The following is a 20,126-nucleotide window of genomic DNA, read 5'->3' as shown; positions in this document are numbered from 1 at the left end:
ACCTGAACAATGGAGCACAGAGAGATGAGCTAACACATGTCAGATGGGAACATGTTATCAGGAATACGAGGTCACAGTGCTGGGCACTCGCATCTCCTAAGGTGGGGGCACACGCTACACATTCAGCTAGTCATGTGATGGCAGAATGCCTTATTCATTAGCAAGTCAAGGAAACAGCCTTGGACAGAAGGAGAAATAATAACAAAACACAGCCTACTGTTTAGGGTGTTTCACAAAGGCAAACAGGCTGAACTATTGCTGTTTGGGAACTATTTCAGAGGGGAAGGGTGAGGAGTGAATCATGTCCAGGGGAGGGGGGTGGGGGTTGAGTGTTGAGGAAGGGGGAGACTCCACCAGCAGAAATATCTTCTGGAGCAGATCATCCTCTTGTAGATTAACTCAGTGTGCAATAACCCAGCTGCAGTGAAGAAGGTGTCCACACCTCCCTCCCAGGTGTCCACATATAGCTGGGACCGCACGGTAGTGAGCTGTGACCTTTCCAGGTCGCTCCACCTACCGCACGGCCCCCGTGTGCTGGCCTCCACCGCTGCTCCTGCTTGCTGCCGCCGCTGATTGCCTCCAGGGACCCCGCCCTCAGGCCTTCCCCCTCGCCGCCTCCTCTGCGCTTTTTTCCCACCGTCCAGACCCCCGCCGCTGCTCCCCTGCGGCCCTCCCCCTTCCTCTGCCCCGATCCCCATTCGCCGCCCCGCTCCCGCCTCCCAGCTGCTCCTCCCTCGCTCCGCCCCCCCCCACTCTCCATTTATGGCAGCCGATTGTGCGCCTAAGGCGCGCCAAAGGCAAGCCCGTCTGCAAGCCCGTCTGCACCCGTCCGCGCTTGGCCAGCGCCAGAGCCCCTGGTCCCGGAAGACGCCAGCCCACCCGCCGGACCTACAACGACCCCACCCTCATCACACTCAACACCGTCCGAATCCCCGGCTGCCACCGAGCTACCCCAGGACGCACCCATGGACCCTTCACCTGCCAAGCCTGCAAGTTCTCCTGCATCCGGACCTGCACCGCACCCACCAAGACGAGCACCGGCAACAACCACCTGAAGTGCATCCTGCTCAACACCCGCTCCGTCCACAGACACGCCGTAGAACTCTGGAACCTCCTCGACAACACAGTTCCAGACGTCCCATTCCTCAGAGAAACCTGGACGAACGCCTCCTCAGCGCCAGACATCACCATCGCCATCCCGGACGGATACAAGATCACCCGGAGGAACTGCGCCAACCAGACGAGAGGAGGCATCGTCATCGTCCACAAGAACACCATCCGCATCACGACCAACTCCGACGACACCCTCACAGCCGCCAAACACCTGCACTTCCAGATCCACACCGACCCCAAGACCACCCTCAGAGGCACCCTCATCTACAGACCCCCGGGACCACGCACACAATTCAGCGAAGACTTCGCCGACTTCATCAGCCCGCACGCCCTCCCCTCCACTGACTACATCCTCTTCGGGGACCTCAACTTCCACCTGGAGAACAACAACGACCGCAACATCACCACCCTGCTCGACAACCTCTCCAACCTCGGACTCAAGCAACTGGTGACCACCCCCACCCACTACGCCGGCCACACGCTCGACCCCGTCTTCTCCTCCAGCAAGGACATCTCCTTCAGCCATGCCACCGGACTCCACTGGACGAACCACAGCTGCGTCCACTTCAGCTTCGGAAGGACAACTATCCACCACCACCAGCAACAGGGTCCCCGCAGAAGCTGGAACAAGATCACAGCCGACCAGCTCGCCGCATCCCTGAGACAGAACTCTCCAGCCAGCTCAGCGAACCCCAACCAAACCGCCAACAACCTCACAAGGTGGATCAACAACTGCGCAGACGACCTCGCTCCACTGAAGACCCCTCCCAGCAGACCCGGCAACAAGAAGGCATTCTGGTTCACTGACGAACTCATGAGCTCCAAGAAGATCTGCCGAGCCCTCGAGAAAGCCTGGCGCAGAGACACGACACCAGACAACATGACCACCCTCAAGCTCGCTACTCGAAAACACCACCAACTGATCCACGCCACCAAGAAAACCGCATTCAAGGAACGACTGGACAACAACGCCCACAACAGCAAGGAACTCTTCAACATCGTCGAAGAGCTCTCCAACCCCAGCGCCGGAAACAACGACATCACCCCATCGCAAGACCTCTCCAACTCGCTCGCCTCATTCTTCCACAGCAAGATCGCAGACATACATAACAGCTTCAGCACACAGCCAACGCACCCTACGACCGCACCAGCGCCCCCCACCACCACCCTCCGCGCCTGGACCCCGATCAACACCGCAGACACCATACGCACGATGAACTCCATCCACTCCGGATCACCAACCGACCCCTGCCCTCACCACGTCTTCAACTAAGCCAACTCCGTCATCACTCCCCATCTACGGGACATCATCAACGCCTCCTTCGACACCGCAACCTTCCCAGAGAGCTGGAAGCATGCCGAACTCAGTGCCCTACTGAAGAAACCATCAGTGGACCCCACCGACCTCAAAAACTACCGCCCCATCTCGCTCCTTCCGTTTCTGGCCAAAGTCATCGAGAAGACCATTAACAGACAGCTGGCCGCCTTCCTCGAGACGAATGGATCTCTCGACCACTCACAGTCCGGCTTCCGGGCCAACCACAATACCGAGACCGCCCTCATCGCAGCCACCGACGACATCCGAATCCTGCTCGACAACGGGGAAACAGCGGCCCTCATCCTCTTGGAACTCTCCGCGGCGTTCGACACGGTCTGCCACCGCACCCTAGTGCAGCGCCTCAACAACATCGGAATCCAGGAGAAGGCACTGGAATGGATCATCTCCTTCCTCGCCGGAAGGACACAGAGAGTCCGCCTCCCCCCGTTCAGATCAGAAGCCACCGAAGTCATCTGCGGCGTACCACAAGGATCTTCACTCAGCCCCACGCTGTTCAACATCTACATGAGCCCCCTCGCGGCCATCGCACGCCAACACAACCTCAACATCATCTCCTACGCCGACGACACCCAGCTGATCCTCTCACTCACCAATGACCCCGCCACCGCCAGAACCAACCTACACGAAGGGATGAAAGACGTAGCCGAGTGGATGATGAACAGCTGCCTGAAACTGAACTCAGATAAGACGGAAGTCCTCATCCTGGGATGGTCGGCCTCCGCCTGGGACGACTCCTGGTGGCCCCCTGCCCTGGGCAGCGCACCCAAACCAACAGACCACGCACACAACCTGGGCTTCATCCTGGACTCCTCCCTCTCCATGAGCAGACAAGTCAACGCCGTTTCCTCGTCATGCTTCAACATCCTACGCATGCTACGTAAGATCTTCTGGTGGATCCCCACCGAAACCAGGAAGACGGTCACCCAGGCCCTCGTCACCAGCCGACTGGACTACGGCAACTCCCTCTACGCCGGAACGCCCGCAAAACTCCAGAAAAGACTCCAGCGCATTCAGAACGCCTCAGCACGACTCATCCTGGACATCCCCCGACACAGCCACATCTCCGCACACCTGAGAAACCTGCACTGGCTCTCCGTCAACAAGAGAATCACGTTCCGACTCCTCACCCACGCACACAAAGCTCTCCACAACCAAGGCCCAAGATACCTCAACGACCGCCTGAACTTCTACACTCCCACCCGCCAGCTTCGATCGACCAGCCACGCCCTCGCCGCCGTCCCCCACATCCGAAGAGCCACAACGGGAGGAAGATCCTACTCCTACCTGGCCGCCAAGACGTGGAACTCCATCCCCACCCACCTCCGCCTGACCCAAGACCACCTCGCCTTCAGGAAGCAACTCAAGACCTGGCTGTTCAAGCAGTAGCGGACCCCCCCCCCCTCTCCAAGCGCCTTGAGACCCTCCGGGTAAGTAGCGCGCTATACAAATGCTTTGATTGATTGATTGATTGATTGATTGATTGATTGATTGATTGAAGGGTTTGAGGAGGGGGGGGGAGTGACACAGCATGCCAGAGAGAGGAGGATGGAGTGAAAGGAATGAAAGAGAGAGGGAGAGGGAAGGGATGGCTGAGAAGAGGCTGAGGGAAAGGAGGAATCAAGAAGAGGTACAGGAAAATGGGTTAGGAATGAGGGAGAGAGAGGCGAAGAATGAAAGGACTGAAAAGAGGAAGGGAAGTTATAGGATGAAGGGGAAAGGAGTGAAGAGATGAAAAGGATACATGAGGGGGATGGAGGCAACAGTGAAGGTGGTAAAGAAGAAGGATGAAGGCAGGAGGGAAATAAGGCATGCAGTCAGGCACAGCTGGAGAAAGGGTGTCAGCAGTGGAGCACACCCATTGAGACACAGCTAGAGGGGGTGGTGGCAAAAGTGGGGCACTCCCAGAGAGACGCAGCTAGATGGGGTAGTCGCACCAGTGGGGAACACGCAGTGAGACGCACCTGGAGTGGAGTGGCGGCAGTGGGGCACACCCAGTGAGATGCAACTAGAGTGGAGTGGCGGGAGTGGAGCACACCCAGTGAGGGCAGGTTGGCAGCATTGAAGCACATCCAGTAAGAAACACCTGGAGTGGAGTGGCAGCAGTGGGGCACACCCAGCTGAGACGCAGCTGGAAGGGAGGGCAGCAGGGGGCACACCCAGTGAGATGCAGTTGGAGGGGATGGGAGCTGTGGGGCACATCTAGTGAGACACAGCTGGAGGGCGGGAGGTAGCAGTGGGCACACCCAGTGAGATGCAGTTGGAGGGGGTGCTGGCAGCAGAGGGGCACAGCCACTGAGCTGCAGCTGGGGGGGGTCTGGAGTCAGAAGAGAACATCCAGTGAGACGCAGCTGGAGCCGAGCAGCAGCTGCTTGGGGTTGACATCAGAGGGGTTCACCCAGTGAGACGCAACCTAAGGAGGGGGGGTGGCAACTAAGGGGTACAATTGCTCATTTCATCTGTTTCCTTCCACAGGGCTCCATCTGCAGAGACTTTTTCTGCCAGTGCTTCTGCTGGCCCTGCGTGCTGTGCCAGATGGCGAGGGAGCTGAAGACAAGGCATTGAGGCCACCAATGCGCCGAGGGGGAGCCTTGGCCACCTCCATCCGAAGAATGGGTCTCTCCTGCTGATTTCTGATCCAACATGCCCACTGTGCCAAGGCTTGCTACCCACAGGGCTTGCCTTATCATGAAGAAATGAATAAAGAATAATCCAGATGCCAGCATCTAAAATAACCCTGTGCTTCCCCGGGGGGGGGGGGGGGGGGGGGTTCAGAAAGGGGCACCCTAGCCCTGCCTACCCTGCCCACCCCTGGTCCCAGGGTCCCCAGGCTGAAGCAGGAAGAGGCTTTGAGTCTGGCCCTGAAAATCTTGAATACTTTCAGTAGTTTCCGTTCCTTCCCTACCCAGCCCGTCAGAGTCCATACAAGACTGTTGAGGGAGCAATCCTCATTACGTCTTTGGGAGTAGATACGTGTGTGATGTCACTTCTGGCACTCCCGACATTTGGCTGAATCGGGGTCTACACTCTCCTCTCAGAGGGGTTCACTGTTTGGTGGCACCCAGTGGGAAGGTCCACACACTACCGTAGAGGACTAAACAATGTGAGGGACCAAAGGAAACCCTACCGTCCCCCACAAACTGCGCCCCTGCCCCCAGTACCCAATAACCCCCCATCTTCTTAGCATAGAGAAACAGGCATACTTCCAAGACCCCTACTCACTCAGTACCCACTGAAGCACCTCCCCCCTTAATGTACAGATATACTTCTACCTCCCTACCTGTTTAATGTACTTCCAAGCCCCTAGTCCTCCACAAATCCCCCAGAGCCCTGCTATCTCATTACTGTATACAAGCAGACCTGGTTAAAAGCCCCTGGCCACCTCGAATCACTGCTCTCTCATTACAGTGTACATGTAGACTAGCTTACAAGCCCCTGGCCACCTCGAATCACTGCTATCATGTTAACGTGTACACATAGACCAGCATACAAGCCCCTGGCCACTTCGAATCACTGCTATCGTGTTAACGTGTACACGTAGACTAGCTTACAAACCCCTAGCCACCTCGAATCACTGCTCTCTCATTACCGTGTACACGTAGGCCAGCTTACAAGCCCCTGAGCTCCATGAATCACTGCTATCGCATTATCTTATCCTTGTAGACCTGCTTACAAGCCCCTGGCCACCTCGAATCACTGCTCTCTCATTACAGTGTTCACGTAGACTAGCTTACAAGCCCCTGGCTACCTCGACTCACTGCTATCGGTTTACAGTGTACACGTAGACTAGCTTACAAACCCCTGGCCACCTCGAATCACTGCTATCGCATTACAGTGTTCACGTAGACTAGCTTACAAGCCCCTGCCTACCTCGAATCACTGCTATCGGTGTACAGTGTACACGTAGAACAGTTTACAAGCTTCTGGCCACCTCAAATCACTGCTATTGCATTACCGTGTACACGTAGACCAGGTTACAAGCCCCAGGCCACCTCGAATCACTGCTATCGCATTACCGTGTACACGTAGACCAGCTTACAAGTCCTCGCTCTCCCAGCACGCTTATAAGAAGCCAAACTGCGCAATCTATATATCTAGATCTGCTTTTCAGCCCCCAGGACCCCTCAAAGAACCACTAATGCTTTAATGTACAGATACATACAGTCCTTAATTTGACCCAATGGTTTCTGGTGCTCAGCACTAACACTTAATCATGAAAATTGGCTCATATTACGTGAACTTGAACCAAAAACATTGGTGCGCATACACATTAACCCTGGGCGAAGTACTTCGCTACGCTTGCGTAGTTTGCGAAGTTTGCACTACTTTGCACTACGCGAATTGCACGTAGCACAGTGCAAACATGCATAGCGTAGCAGTCGTTTTTTAATTGCTCGCGGTCCTCAACGTCAAGTTGGCAACTGCAAGCACGCAAAATGACATCCCGGCGAGACTTTTTGCTTGTTCACGATCAGCAACATCAAGCATACGGCACTGTGCAATCAGTGCGAACAGCGTTTTGCCCAGTGCACTTCGCAGTTTGTGTAGCTACGAGTAGCTCGCATAGTTCGAAGTGCACTTCGCGTAGCTACGCTTAGCTCTAATACAGGAACCACGCCCAGGGTTACACATTTAGTTTCGGTAGACACTGGAGTTCTGTCTTAGGCGGCACTTACATGAGAATGGGCTGGTGCCAGCTGCCTCCTGATGAGAGCCCGGCACTTCTTTTTAACAAATTAACCACTGTATACATATCTTATAAGCGTCTGCAGTTCCGTTATTTACCGATAGAGGCCTGTTTTCCCAGCCTCTGCTACCACTGTGCTCTCTGGGACTCTTTAGCTCCCCCGCCCACACTTCAATATGCAGATAAGGAGTTCAGTCTGTGCTTTACTAGTATCCCTTGAGTTATGGAGCTGCCTACAAACCCCCACCTGCCTCATCCCTTAAAACCCCCCCTCTGCACCCCACAGATGGAAACCCCACCACTGCACAGGACACCTGATTAGGAAAGCTTCTGGTAGTACTGTCATTTATGCAAAACTACTGTCATGTTCTGAGTGATGTCACTATGTGCATTGAAAACTGTTCTTTATTCATGTCAATAAACTCTTTCGAAGATCCCTGTCTGTGTTGTATTGGTTTTCAAGACACTGGTGAGCCCTGGGGAGAGGGGTCTGAGGCAGACAGCACCCCACTGTCTCCCGGCTGGAGCACAGGAAGCAAGTGTCAATGCACCCCTCAAACTCTAAGACCACAGTGGAAGCCAGTGGCCCCCTAGAATCGACTAGAAGGGAGATGAAGGAAGGGGGAAAGAGAGATAAAACACAGGTACAGTGTTGAGAGCTAACAGTGACTTGGAAACACAGGAGTGTAGGTAGGGTTTTTCAAAGATACAGACAGAACCTCTATAGGAAGAGATGAACACGTAGTGAGCGACACAGACAACATCTCTGTAGGAACAGGTGAACACACACGCGACACAGACAGCAACTGTGCAGAAAGAGTAGAACACCCAGCGAGCGGCACAGACAGCAATTGTGCAGGCAGAGATGAACATGCAGTGAGTGCCACAGACAGCACCTCTGTAGGAAGAGGTGAACACGCATGCGACACAGACAGCACCTCTGTAGAAACAGATGAACATGCAGCGAGTGACACAGACAGCGCCTCTGTAGGAAGAGATGAACATCCGTGAGTGACACAGACAGCATCTCTGTGGGAGAAGATGAACAAGCAGTGAGTGACACAGAGCACCACTGTAGGAAGAGGTGAACACGCAGTGAGTGACACAGACAGCGCCTCTGTAGGAAGAGATGAACAAACAGTGAGTGGCACAGACAGCACCTCTGTAGGAAGAGGTGAACACGCAGTGAGTGACACAGACAGCATCTCTGTAGGAAGAGGTGAACACGCACACGACACAGACAGCATGTCAGCAGGAAGAGATGAACATGCAGCGAGCAACACAGACAGCACCTCTGTAGGAAGAGATGAACAAGCAGCGAGCGACACAGACAGCACCTCTGTAGGAAGAGATGAACACATACAACACACACGGGACACAGACAGCATCTCTGTAGGAACAGATAAAATGCAGCGAGTGACACAGAAAAAAACTCTGAAGAAAGAGATGAACACCCCCTGAGTGACACAGACAGCACCTCTCTAGGAAGAGGTGAAAGCATTCAACACACACGTGACATAGACAGCATCTCTTTAGGAAGAGGTGAACATTCAGCGAGGGACACAAAAAACAATTCAACAGGAAGAGATGAACACTGTTAGACCTGGCACCATTGGTGTGGGTCTCTTTTCCATTTTTGTAGTTGCCTCATGTATTTTTGCTGGTGGTAGATGCTTTGGGCACTGTGCCACTGCTGTCCAGTGCCACAGTGCAAGTGCTCCCTATTGTAAATTGATGTATTAATCAGTAGTTCCATGTTTGGCTATTTGGTTTACTTGTCAGACCCTAGTACAGTGTACCAGGAGTGCACAGGGCGTGTAAATCCAAATGCTGCTGCTGGGCTTGTGTCTAAGGTCTGCCATTGCAGAGCCTGTGTGCAGTCTGGTACTGTCACACTGACTGGGTTAGTGCACCCAATTGCCAGTCCCAAAACCTTCCCTTTTCTTCATATCAGTCACCCCTATAGAATTCCCAAGGGCAGGGTGCATTGTAAGTATAAGGTAGGACATGCCCTGGTGTGTGTGGCATGTCCTAGTAGTGAATTACAGACATTTTCGTTTTTCACTATTGCAAGGCTACCTGTTCCCCATAGGCCAGAATGGGCTGTTAGAATTATTACATTTTATTATCCTAACTGACTCAGAGAATATGGTAGAACTTCGAGTTTAGTATGCCTGGACTCAGAATGATAAAATGCATCTTTTAGTGAAGTTGGTTTTAACATTCTGTGTTTGCAAATACTACTTTTAGAAAGTAGGTATTTGCTTGTATAAACCTTTCAAGCCTGCCTCTGCTAGGTTGTGTATTCCTTTGTCTGGTTTTGTGAGGGACAGGGATGGGGGATTCCAACAGACAGGATGAGTCAGCCTAGTGGTGAATAGAGAGATCTGCATCTAGATGGGAGGGAGGAGTTGGACCTGAACCTTGAATGGGGCTGTGCCTGCCTTCCACAATGCTGGCTCCACCTCCTGGGGAGCGGCTGATGTCTCTGCCCTGCACACTGAAAGAGAGAAGGAGTCCTGTCAACAAAGTGCTCCAAGACTGTACTTGCGTTCCAGAATGCTGGCTCCACCTCCTGTGGGGCGTCTGATGTTTCTGCCCTGCACTGTGAAAGGAAAGGAGAAGTCTGGTAAACAGAGTGCTTCAGAACTGGTTTGGACTGGGCAAAGGCCCCTCTCCCCTCAGAGAACAAAGGATTTTGGGGTATAAATATTGGGACCCTGATCCCATGAAATTAGTTCACTTTGGACTAAAAGAAGAAACCTTTACTAAGGAGAGGAACCTGAAGAAACTGAGTAGATACTATCCCCAAGCTGAAGTGCTGCTTGGGGGATTGGCCTGCAGTGGTTGCCTTGCTGCCAAAGGAAGGAGAAAGGAACTTTGTGTACTTTGCTTTCAACTTGTGAAGGATCTCCAAGGGCTTGGAAAAGAGCTTGCCTCCTGCTGAAGTCTTAAGGACAACAGAGTTCAACGCCCAGCTCCCCAGAGTTCTTGTGGAAGTGCCTGCTGCTGTTTTGGGCCTTCTGAGGAACTGCGTGTCGCAAGGAGCTGGAAGCGCGATGCAACGAGATTGAAGCGTGTCACCGTCGCTGCTGCTGCCGTCGCATTTCTGAACAAGGGTGTCACCGCTGGAGTTGTCGCACTGCACCGCATCGAGAGAAGTGTGCCGCAACGAAGAGGAAGCGTGTCGCCATCTCTGCTGCCTGTTGTCGCACTTCTGAACAAGGGTGTCGCCGCTGGAGTTGTCTCACTGCACACCATCGAGAGAAGAGTCTCGCAACGAGGTCGAAGCGTGTCGCTGTCACTGTTGCTGTCGTCGCACTTCTGAACAAGGGTGTCGCTGCTGTAACTGTCGCATGGCACCACATCGAAGAAAAGCGCCTCGCATCCCCGAGAAGCGCACCGCCATCGGAGCTGCTGCCGTCACATCGTGGATGTTGCTGCTGTAGTTATCGCCTCGTGCGGAAGCTTCACGCCTCGTGTGAGAAGAGTGCCGCAGTTGGGACTGTTGCCGTCGCTTCGCTGAACAAGGGTGTCGCCGCTGCAGTCCACGCATTGAACTGAGAACCTCTCGCATCCCTGGAGAAGCGTGCCGCATCTGGAAGATCTTCACGTCTTTATTTCTTTGCACCTGAACTTTGCCGCATTTCCCTCGTTGCGATATTGCTTGACGTGGAAGCGCATCGCATCGTAAGGTACATTGACGCAAAGTGTCGCTTCTTAAGAGCTGAACTTAACTAAGCTTAATCTACCATCTTAAAGTAACAGTACTGTGTATTTTTGACGTTTATGGTCTTGTGGTAACTCTATATAAAGTATACTTATTTTTGATATAAAACCTTGTGTGGTGTCCATCTGTAGTGTTGTCACTGGGTTACTGGATGTGGTCACAAATGCTTTACACACTGCCTCTGAGATAAGCCTGTCTGCGCGTGCCAAGCTACTAAGGTGGTGAACAGGGGTTATTTAGGAGTGTAATCCCCTTATGCTGACTAGAGGCAAGGGTCCCTATTTGTCACAAGTACCTACCTGTGCCAACTAGAGACCCTCAAATCTAACATTGGTGGCAGCGGTGAGGATTTTGGACTTGCATTTGTGACTCTTGTACAGTGATTGGTAAACACTAATTAGTGAGTGCAGACCACAACGAAACCACATTCTTTTTGGTAGATTCCGTTTTGGATTTTCTATTTTTTTTTAAAGATGCCTGATTCAGTTGTAGTGGAGAAAGCAGAATCCATAGCCTCTGTTGATCTTGAATGGGAAGAAGAGAAATTAGAAAGCTACAAAGTATCACAGCTTAAGCACTTTTGCAAAAATTTCAAAGTCTCCACCTCTGGGTTCAGAGTGAAGGAAGAATTCTATAAGGCGCTGAGGGCCTGGGTAGAAGCTAGCAAAACCCCTGAAATTGAGGAGGGGGATGACCAAGCAGTGGTACAACAGGAAGAGCCATTGGGCTCAAGAGGAAGGAAAGTACCTTCCCCTGCAGGTAGCGTCTCTTCTGGCAAGAGTCTGTCTCTAGAGGAGTTGGAGGTCAGAGAGAGATCGAGAAGGCATGAAATGGAGATGACCAAGTTCAAGGTGAATAGGCAACTGGAAATAGGAAATAGGAGGTTAGATATAGAGGAAAAGAAAATACAGTTTGAGCATGAAAAAGTTTTGAGGAAGTTGGAGTTTAAAACCAAAAGTTTGGAGGTTACTCCCTCTGGTGGCAGCCTACCATCAGAGTCTGTGGAGAGTAGAGTGTATATTCCTAAAGATGTGGTGAAAGAGTTTTACAAAAATGATGATATTGGTCAGTGGTTCAGGCCTATGAGGTAGCCATGTCTTCCCACCGGTTCCCTGAGAGAGATTGGGGGGAAGGTTTGCGGGGAAGGTTCCTTAGTGAGGGGCGGGACACACTGTTAGACTTGCCTTCTGAAGTCCACAATTCATACAGCCACATGAAAGAAGCATCGATGTCTAGATATGGTTTGACCTCTGAACTCTATAGACAGAGGTTCAGGAAATGCAAGAATTTAGAAATCAGTACCTGGGTTGAATATGTCACTTTATTTTGCAGAGCATTGGATGGTTGGGTGAAGGGCAGCAAGGTTAATGATTTTCAAGGTCTCTTTGATTTGATTGTGTGGGAGCACTTGTCTGATCATTGCTTTCCAGAGCTGCGCCAGCATCTGATAAATAGCAAGCTGACTAACCCTAGGAAGATTGCTGAGGAGGCAGACCGCTGGGTGAGCACCCGGGTCCACAAGGGTCACATGGGAGACTCAGCCAAAGGTGGCAGGGTCCCCAGCAGAAGAGTGGGGGGACAAGGGTAAACAAAAGGAGTTCCGCAAAGGGCCCCAAAGTAATTCCCAAGGGAACCAAGGGAAAGGTTCCCAGCCTCCCCCTGAGGGAAAGCAAGGGGCCCGAGAGATAGTCCTGTTCCCCAGGGGCCCCTGAAATGTTACAAGTGTGGGACCTGGGTCATAAGCAATGTTCCCTCTAATTGTTTTCCTCTGTGCATGGCAGTGGAAGGTCTCTGTGCGCTGCAACCATGGCTATGTGCGCCAGGAACCAGACCGCGCGCGCATCACTCAATTACTGCTTCCGTCAGACAGTTACTTGCAGTTTATAAGTTTAAATCCAATATAGAACAGTGAGTTATTAACTATCAAAGAGCTGCATTTCTGTTCATTGCAATGGCAGAAACCCTGCGACCGACGAGCCGAGCGGAAGAGTAACATAGCTTTTGATTGTAAGAATTTAAGGGTGTTTTTGAACAGTTAATAAAAAATATCAGCCTAACATTTAAAAATCAGCATCAAGAGGAATAACCTTCAATCATGTTTTACTTACAGATAAGCTTAAACAGAACAAGGAACAGTAGGGTGGCCTATTCAAGGGAGTCCATCAAATGCTAAAATAGATGCCTAAATACCAGCCAACCATTATACGTCTCAAACCACAAAGTGACCAGCTTGAATTCCAGTTCTGCATGTTTGACCCCATAAATCCTGCTATGCTGTAGGTACCATGAGGGAGAGGGGAGCAGCTTGCACCATACACACTGCAGCCTCACAGAGTAACTATATTTAATACAGTTAGTGAGAGTGCGTGTGCCAGACTATGGGTGCGCATGTCTGAATGTGAGTGACTGGCGCATTTCCAGTACTAAAGCCGGCATAATGTTGATAATTCTTTGCAAGTTAAGGGAATCCATGGTATGATGGTGCCTACCATTTGAATAATACTAGCAAGGCCTGGACATGCAAGGCAAAATCCAGCACTGGCAGCAGGAAATGGGGGTCTTTGCCTACGCTCAAACGTGTTTTTGAGTATTTTCATCCATGTTTACACTTTGCTAACATATAAAAAATAGTTTAAAAAATAGGCCCTGCGCTGTTCAACCTTGCAGCAGTTAAAATATCTTCTTAGAGTTTCTCGGTACTCAAATAGGTGGGTTTTTTCATATTTATGTTTCCCTCGTCTTTATTGCTTGAATTTACTCCAGGGAAAGTGTCACTCATAGTTGTTGAATGTCACTCAAATTACACTGAGGTTATGAAAATATCACACATAAGCAATCTGAACCCTTGGCAGGTATGATGTTTACTACCTAAAGAACACTTGTGCAAGTTTAAAAACACAGCGTGTACCTTCAAAAGTACACAGTGTGTTTTTAAACTTGCTCGATTCTTGTTTGTAAAGCGCGGTGCGGGGAAGATTGTGGACTTTTAAGGATTCATGTTAATCACAGCCTCTTCACGAGCTGTGAGTAACATGAATACTTAAACAAAAGCTTTGGTTTAAGTATTCAAGGTAATCTACCATGCCAGAAGATTTTAGCCTTTGCTGGAGGAGAGGGAGGGGGATACAGCATGCCTCCTGGTACTCCACTGAAAGAAGGTAGGAAATGTCACAACACATCCAACGCTTCAGCGCCTTGTCATAAATACTGAGCCCTGGAGAAATACATTTACAAGGTAATGCAATACAGGCTCTCTGTGCGTGCCTTTAAAGCCCAGCACCTGGGGTGTAGAAGGTAATTAGCTTCTAAAAACAATACCTATAATTTATACATTTTCAACATGCTGCACAACATTCACAATGCTATACAACACACATTAAAAACTATAACAAAGCCAATATCTCTTTCTAAACACGTATAACGCCCCAAAGGCGAGACCTATTGGGTATGCCATTGCTTGTTATCATATGATGCAAGATATTTTGTCTAAGAAAAATACATCCTCTGTACAGATTAATCCCCTAGGTAATTTGTCTCCTTTGTTTTTTCCAGCAGAGTTAAACAATACCATCACTGATTAAGGGCGTTTGGCTATTGAGAGGCCTTTTGAGTAGTTGAGGCATTATTTTTTCGGGGGCAAAACACATGGCAGTGGTATATAAAGATCGAAGAAATTTGCAGTTTTTAAAATCAACTATAGCCTTGACTCCCATACAACATAGAACTTAGAATTTCTTTTCCGATTCTGATTTTGTAAATAGTTAGAGGCCAGATTTTAGTCATGGTAAAGTTTATACCTTGTCTCAGCAAAATCAACCCAGAATCACTAGATGAATCATCCACCATTTATTTTGTCATCCACAATTTTAGATAATCATTCCATAGCCTCAATTAATGTGCAGTCAGTCTTTGGCAAAAGCACACATAGACACACAGTTCATACATAAAGAAGAGTAGGTTCTTTAGGAATGAACCAGCGCGGTTTTAGAGCAAGGGTGTCAACTGTGGACATATTCTAGCAACATCTTTCTTCAGGTATCAAATCGTCAAAAACATCAGCCTACCGCTATTTTGCTTCTTTAGTGACCATAGTGCGACATTTGGCAGGATACATTGGACAACCCTATGGAGGAAGCTAGATGCATAGGGCATGCCCCCTAATCTGCTAAAGCAATAACCTCATTTTACTCAATGACCTGGGTTCAAGCAAAACCGGGGCTTAGATCCGTCACCCGAAAAATCTGAACAAATCGAGACCTAAAGCCGGGGTGTGCCCTGGCCCCCCTTCTGTTTAATTTTGTAATAAGGTAGTCCAAGCTTGTAGGTAGTTCCCAAGTAGGTTTATTGAGAAGTAGAGATAATTCAATTATAAGGTCAGTTGGAGACCATAGGGAGACCCCACCAGGAGCTCCTATCCAGGTGCTCAGCCCATCCAAACTGTCACTCTCCAGTCTGAGCACCAACATTCTGACTGCTGCATTTATGAACATTCCAAAGATGGTAGAAATGCATCACATTGGGTATAATAGGATATTACATATCCCCCTTTCTTATATAAAATTTAAAAGTTAGAAACATCATTTTAGAAACAGAGAAATGAAATCAAGAAAAGTGAGCACAAGAAAGAAAGAATTAGCGAAATAGGAATATTCGCCAGGAGTAAAACAACAAGAGAAAAGTAATAAGAGAAATGAAGAAATATGTGAGAATTAGGAATTAAACAAAGGAACTAATAAGAAATCTAGAAATAGGAATAGAAGAATGGAATTAGAAATTAGAGACCAAAGAATGGAATTAAATATACAAACCATCCTCCTTTCTTAAATAGCAGAAGAGAAAAGAATAGATAAAATATGAAAAGAGAATAGATAAAATATGAAAAGCAACTCCATGCACACTTACTGGCCAGAATAGGAATGAATGGAGATAGAAAAAATTTGAAATTATAGAATACAGAAAAGCAGAAAAGAAGAATAAGTAGAAAAGAAGATGAGGAATAAATAGGAGAACCTCATCAAAACACTATTAACCATGACAAAATACATATCAGTAGTGCAATGGAAATAGTGCGAGAAAAATTAATTAAAAAACAATAAAACAGAACATATTTAGCTGAAAATGCATGAAAGCACTAAAATATAACTAGAACATAAGCTAAATATGATAATAAGACAAAATCTCGTAAAACTTGTGAAAAGAGATATAAGAGACTTTAAACTTTTCAAAAATCCCTTCAAATTGGATCGAAAAGACAGAGTATGGGTGGGAACCCATGTCACACAAAGGGAATTGCACCCTAAAACAACTCCTAAAAAGGAAGAGAAATACAAAATAAAGTATGAGTAGGAACCCATTACAATAATGTCAAGGGAAAGTATCCCAAGCATAACAAAATGCACCTACGAAATTAATGGGGTCCATGTGAGGACAACTATTGTGGTGCTGTTAGAAACCAAAAGGAACTAATATGCTAAGCAAAACACAGAAAACCAAAATTAATGAGATCTGTGTATCGACACTAAATGTGCACAATTATAATCTAAAGGGAGAATGTCCCTATACGAACAACAGAAAATCTACCAGTGTGATCTGTGTATGAAAAACTGACGTGCTCTGAAGAAGACTAAAGGGTCAAGAACCCAACGTAACACAGAAAGAGTTTGTGTGTGAAAACTGACATGCAGCACTGAAAACTAAAGGGACTAAAACTCTAGGAAAATACAGCCAAAGTAGTAAAGGAAAAACACACAGCTGTAATAAGATAAAGTGTTAAGAAAATGAAGTCACTGCAACAACAACAAAAAATTACTGCCAGGAAGAATAAAAGTCAGACTGTGAAAAGCTTAAACAACAAAGACCAGGCACATAAAGGAGGGACCAGTGAAGAAGTGTGCGCACCACCCAACACTGAGGATAGACCAAAATAAGGAGACCAGCTCCCATACATAACTACCCACACCATAAATGTGCCCAAACAACACCAAAATACGACATAAAGTATAGAAGATACTAAACATGAAATAAGTAGGTGTAGAATTGCCAATAATAAAGTTAAAGTATGTGACATATAGGAATAAAATTAGTTCAATTTGGCAACAGGTCACTAGATGGCAGTACAATACTAAATGGAGGGAAAAAACAATAGCCAAAATAGATGCACGAAGGAACTGTGGCTCTTTTCCATCAACTCGAGAGAAAAAAATCAGTCACTGAAAGTTTATTTAACATTTTCCAGAACGGAGAAAAAAACAAAAGACTCCGGCATTTAAGAATGATGAACACAGTACCTTAATTGGACGGCAAAATGATTACAGGTTGACATAAAGATGAGGGGTGTTGAGGTCCCGAACATAACACAGCTGAGATGACTTGTACTCTTGTGATGATGAGCCGTCGAGTACAAAACTTTATTGATAACTGAACATATGTCCACAGAACACCGTGGTAAAACAATAAATAACCACAGTGTTTCCCCGTGCCTGTTAACAAAGTATAATTAAAATAATGAAGAGAATATTCCTCCACCTCCGGCGTTTCCAAAAAATAGTCGATGTGTTTTGAAAATATTGTTTTGACAAGGAAGACACTGCCGTGGAAAACATCACTGGAATGCTTGGACAAAACTGTATAAAAAAAAATGGAGGCACGTACATTGACGCACAGCAGGGTGGCTCACGGCTCCTCTTACACCACAGAGCAATAGGCTGATAATCCAGGGAAGGCAGTACGTCACAGGAGCCTCGAAGAAGACAGCAGGTAAGAACACGCAGAGCGAAAGACACGCGCTGCCATTTTAAATATGAAAAGATACAGTTGAACCACCGTAGTAGGAGAAAAATGTTGAAAAGCAATAAAGTCCACTCAAAAAAAATCGCCGAATCTTCTAGAAATAAATAAATTAACGTGTGAGAGGGTCCACTGGGAAGCGGTGCACAGCGCTGTCTCAAACACATAGTCAGGTAAACACAAACCCTCTAAATGAAGAATACTTCAAAGTGCCAGGTCGTAGGTACTGGCTTGCAGACAAGTGCTGACAATAAAACAATAACACACTCCTTCACCAGGCAGTATGTAACGAAGTGACTGCAGACCCACCGGAAAATAAGTGAACTCAGTCTTGCAAACTCTCTTGAAGTAAAACGTTGCACCAGAGCCCCAAGGACTAAACAGTTGTAAGGTTGAGGACTGAAATAATCATCCAGCACAGTAGTTAGTTAGATAGGCAGGCTGGCACTGATGCAGCAGACAGTCAAAGAAGCAGGGCTTCAAATGTGGGTGTAAGAAGGCTTGACAAAAAGAAAGGCTTGCTCACCAGACCCTCTAGACGCTTGAACAACTGGCAGACTGCTGTGGGCGACCGGTGGCAGGTCACTGGTGGGGTCATGATGCCAGTTGAGGTGCCTTGAATAAATTTCAGAATATCTTGTTCCAGTAACTTGCTTGTACTTTGCTTGTAGCGCTTGAAGAGGTGAGAGAAGAGGGTTCTTTAAATCTCGTCGCCAAAATAATGTAATAACGTAGTCCACGCTTGTAGGTAGTTCCCAAGTAGGTTTATTGAGAAGTAGAGATAATTCAATTATAAGGTCAGTTGGAGACCATAGGGAGACCCCACCAGGAGCTCCTATCCAGGTGCTCAGCCCATCCAAACTGTCACTCTCCAGTCTGAGCACCAACATTCTGACTGCTGCATTTATGAACATTCCAAAGATGGTAGAAATGCATCACATTGGGTATAATAGGATATTACAAATTTGTACTCAGCCAATTTAGGGAAACCCTGGATAGCGGATGTCTGGCCCCGCATACGCTAGGAAACATCAAGCTACAGATAATCTAATACATGGATGACATAGTGATTTTGGATAGCACTAAAACTGGTCTTGAGCAGGCATTGAATGCCCTGAATACATTCAGTTGGGCTAACCATCTCCAGGTGAACCAGGAAAAAACTAAAGTCCTTATATTTTGAAGGTGCAGGAACAAAAATAACCTCTCCTGGTGCCTATCTTGCAACATTATCAGCACAGCACAGCAAGGAAGTGCCTGGTTTGGTGAAAACAGTACATCAGTGGCACAGGCAAATTCAATAAAAGAATGTCATCGCAATCACACACTGGATTGCCCATTGTAACTGTCGACTAAGCAGCGCATCGGCGGCCCCAATTCTAAAGGTAACGAGGCAATCTTTCTCCCAGCCGTACAGTATGGCCACTTCACCTACCCTGGGGACCTAGACTCACCCCTGGAGCAAGCCCATTGTAGAGTGTACAAGAAAACCACGATACACCTGTCACTCTAGGCTAAGGCTGGAATTGGGCTTTGTGATTCAAACACTAGATGGCCAAGCCGCCTTGCTGAAATATTACATCAGGACTAGAAAGAACCACACACAATCACAAAAAGGGCACTTCAAATTCGTTTTTGAAACTCCAGGCAATCCTTGGCACACTGAAGTAAGGAAGGTTATGAAATCTCTCCAGATTTAAGAAACAGACCTCAAAGCAAAGAACATTCCATTCACCATCTAGAAAAAGGCCATCAATCTCCAGCTAAAGGTGTCCTCAAGAGATCATGACCTATGAACACTAGCCAACTCGACATTGACACAGACCCTACATGCCTCTTACCTTGCTTGGAAACCACAACCATACTTCCTGGAAGCCATAAATCCAGAAACCCGCTGGCAGATATTACATATGTGCTGTTAGCTCTGCTTCCTGGGCACTGGTGAGATGTGCAAAATGTGTTAAAACAATCAGGCAGCGGCTTTTGTCACCTACTGCGACTGTCCATATAGAAGGGCAAAAACCAACAGCAACATATGTAACAGCCCAAGTGGCGTTGGCCGAGCGCTAAAGGAAAGGCCAAACTGGGGCACCGGTGCACTGACTAGATGCTTGAAGGCTGGCCAGTTACGCCTATTTCACCTAACTGCTTCGAATGTAACAATTGATCACTTTAGAAGAAAAAAATTTACATATCAGGCAACTGTTCTGCAATGCACTGATTGCCAATTTTTAAGCACAAATACCCTTTTGCACAAACGTTTTAGAAACATTTTAACCAATAGATGGTTTTATCTGCTGGTAATGGTTTTTATTCACTGCATAATAATGTTTACAAGTTTACATTGTTTTCTCAGATGGAAAATTGGAACAAGCGATTTGCTTGAATCAAAAGTAAGTGAACTTCATTATTGGGGAAGTGTGTGGGTTAAAAGCTAATGTGAACAGATACCGTTTAAAAACCCAGCGCGTACT

General features: G+C 48.0%; 1 protein-coding gene across 1 annotated transcript in view; it reads left to right on the top strand.

Moving 5' to 3' along the window:
* The window catches only part of LOC147706583 (cornifelin homolog A-like), a 41,532-nt gene extending 36,356 nt beyond the window's left edge, over positions 1-5,176 (top strand). Inside the window, exon 4 of the mRNA XM_086929101.1 lies at positions 4,925-5,176. Coding sequence (XP_086785227.1) covers positions 4,925-5,014 — 90 coding nt within the window. The 3' untranslated portion in view covers positions 5,015-5,176. The remainder of the gene's footprint in view (positions 1-4,924) is intronic.
* The last annotated feature ends 14,950 nt before the right edge of the window (positions 5,177-20,126 follow it).

This window comes from Lissotriton vulgaris, chromosome 7, assembly GCF_964263255.1.
Source record: "Lissotriton vulgaris chromosome 7, aLisVul1.2, whole genome shotgun sequence".
Taxonomy (NCBI): domain Eukaryota; kingdom Metazoa; phylum Chordata; class Amphibia; order Caudata; family Salamandridae; genus Lissotriton; species Lissotriton vulgaris.
The sequence above is the reverse complement of the archived record's forward strand: the minus strand, read 5'-3'. Positions and strand labels throughout refer to the sequence as shown.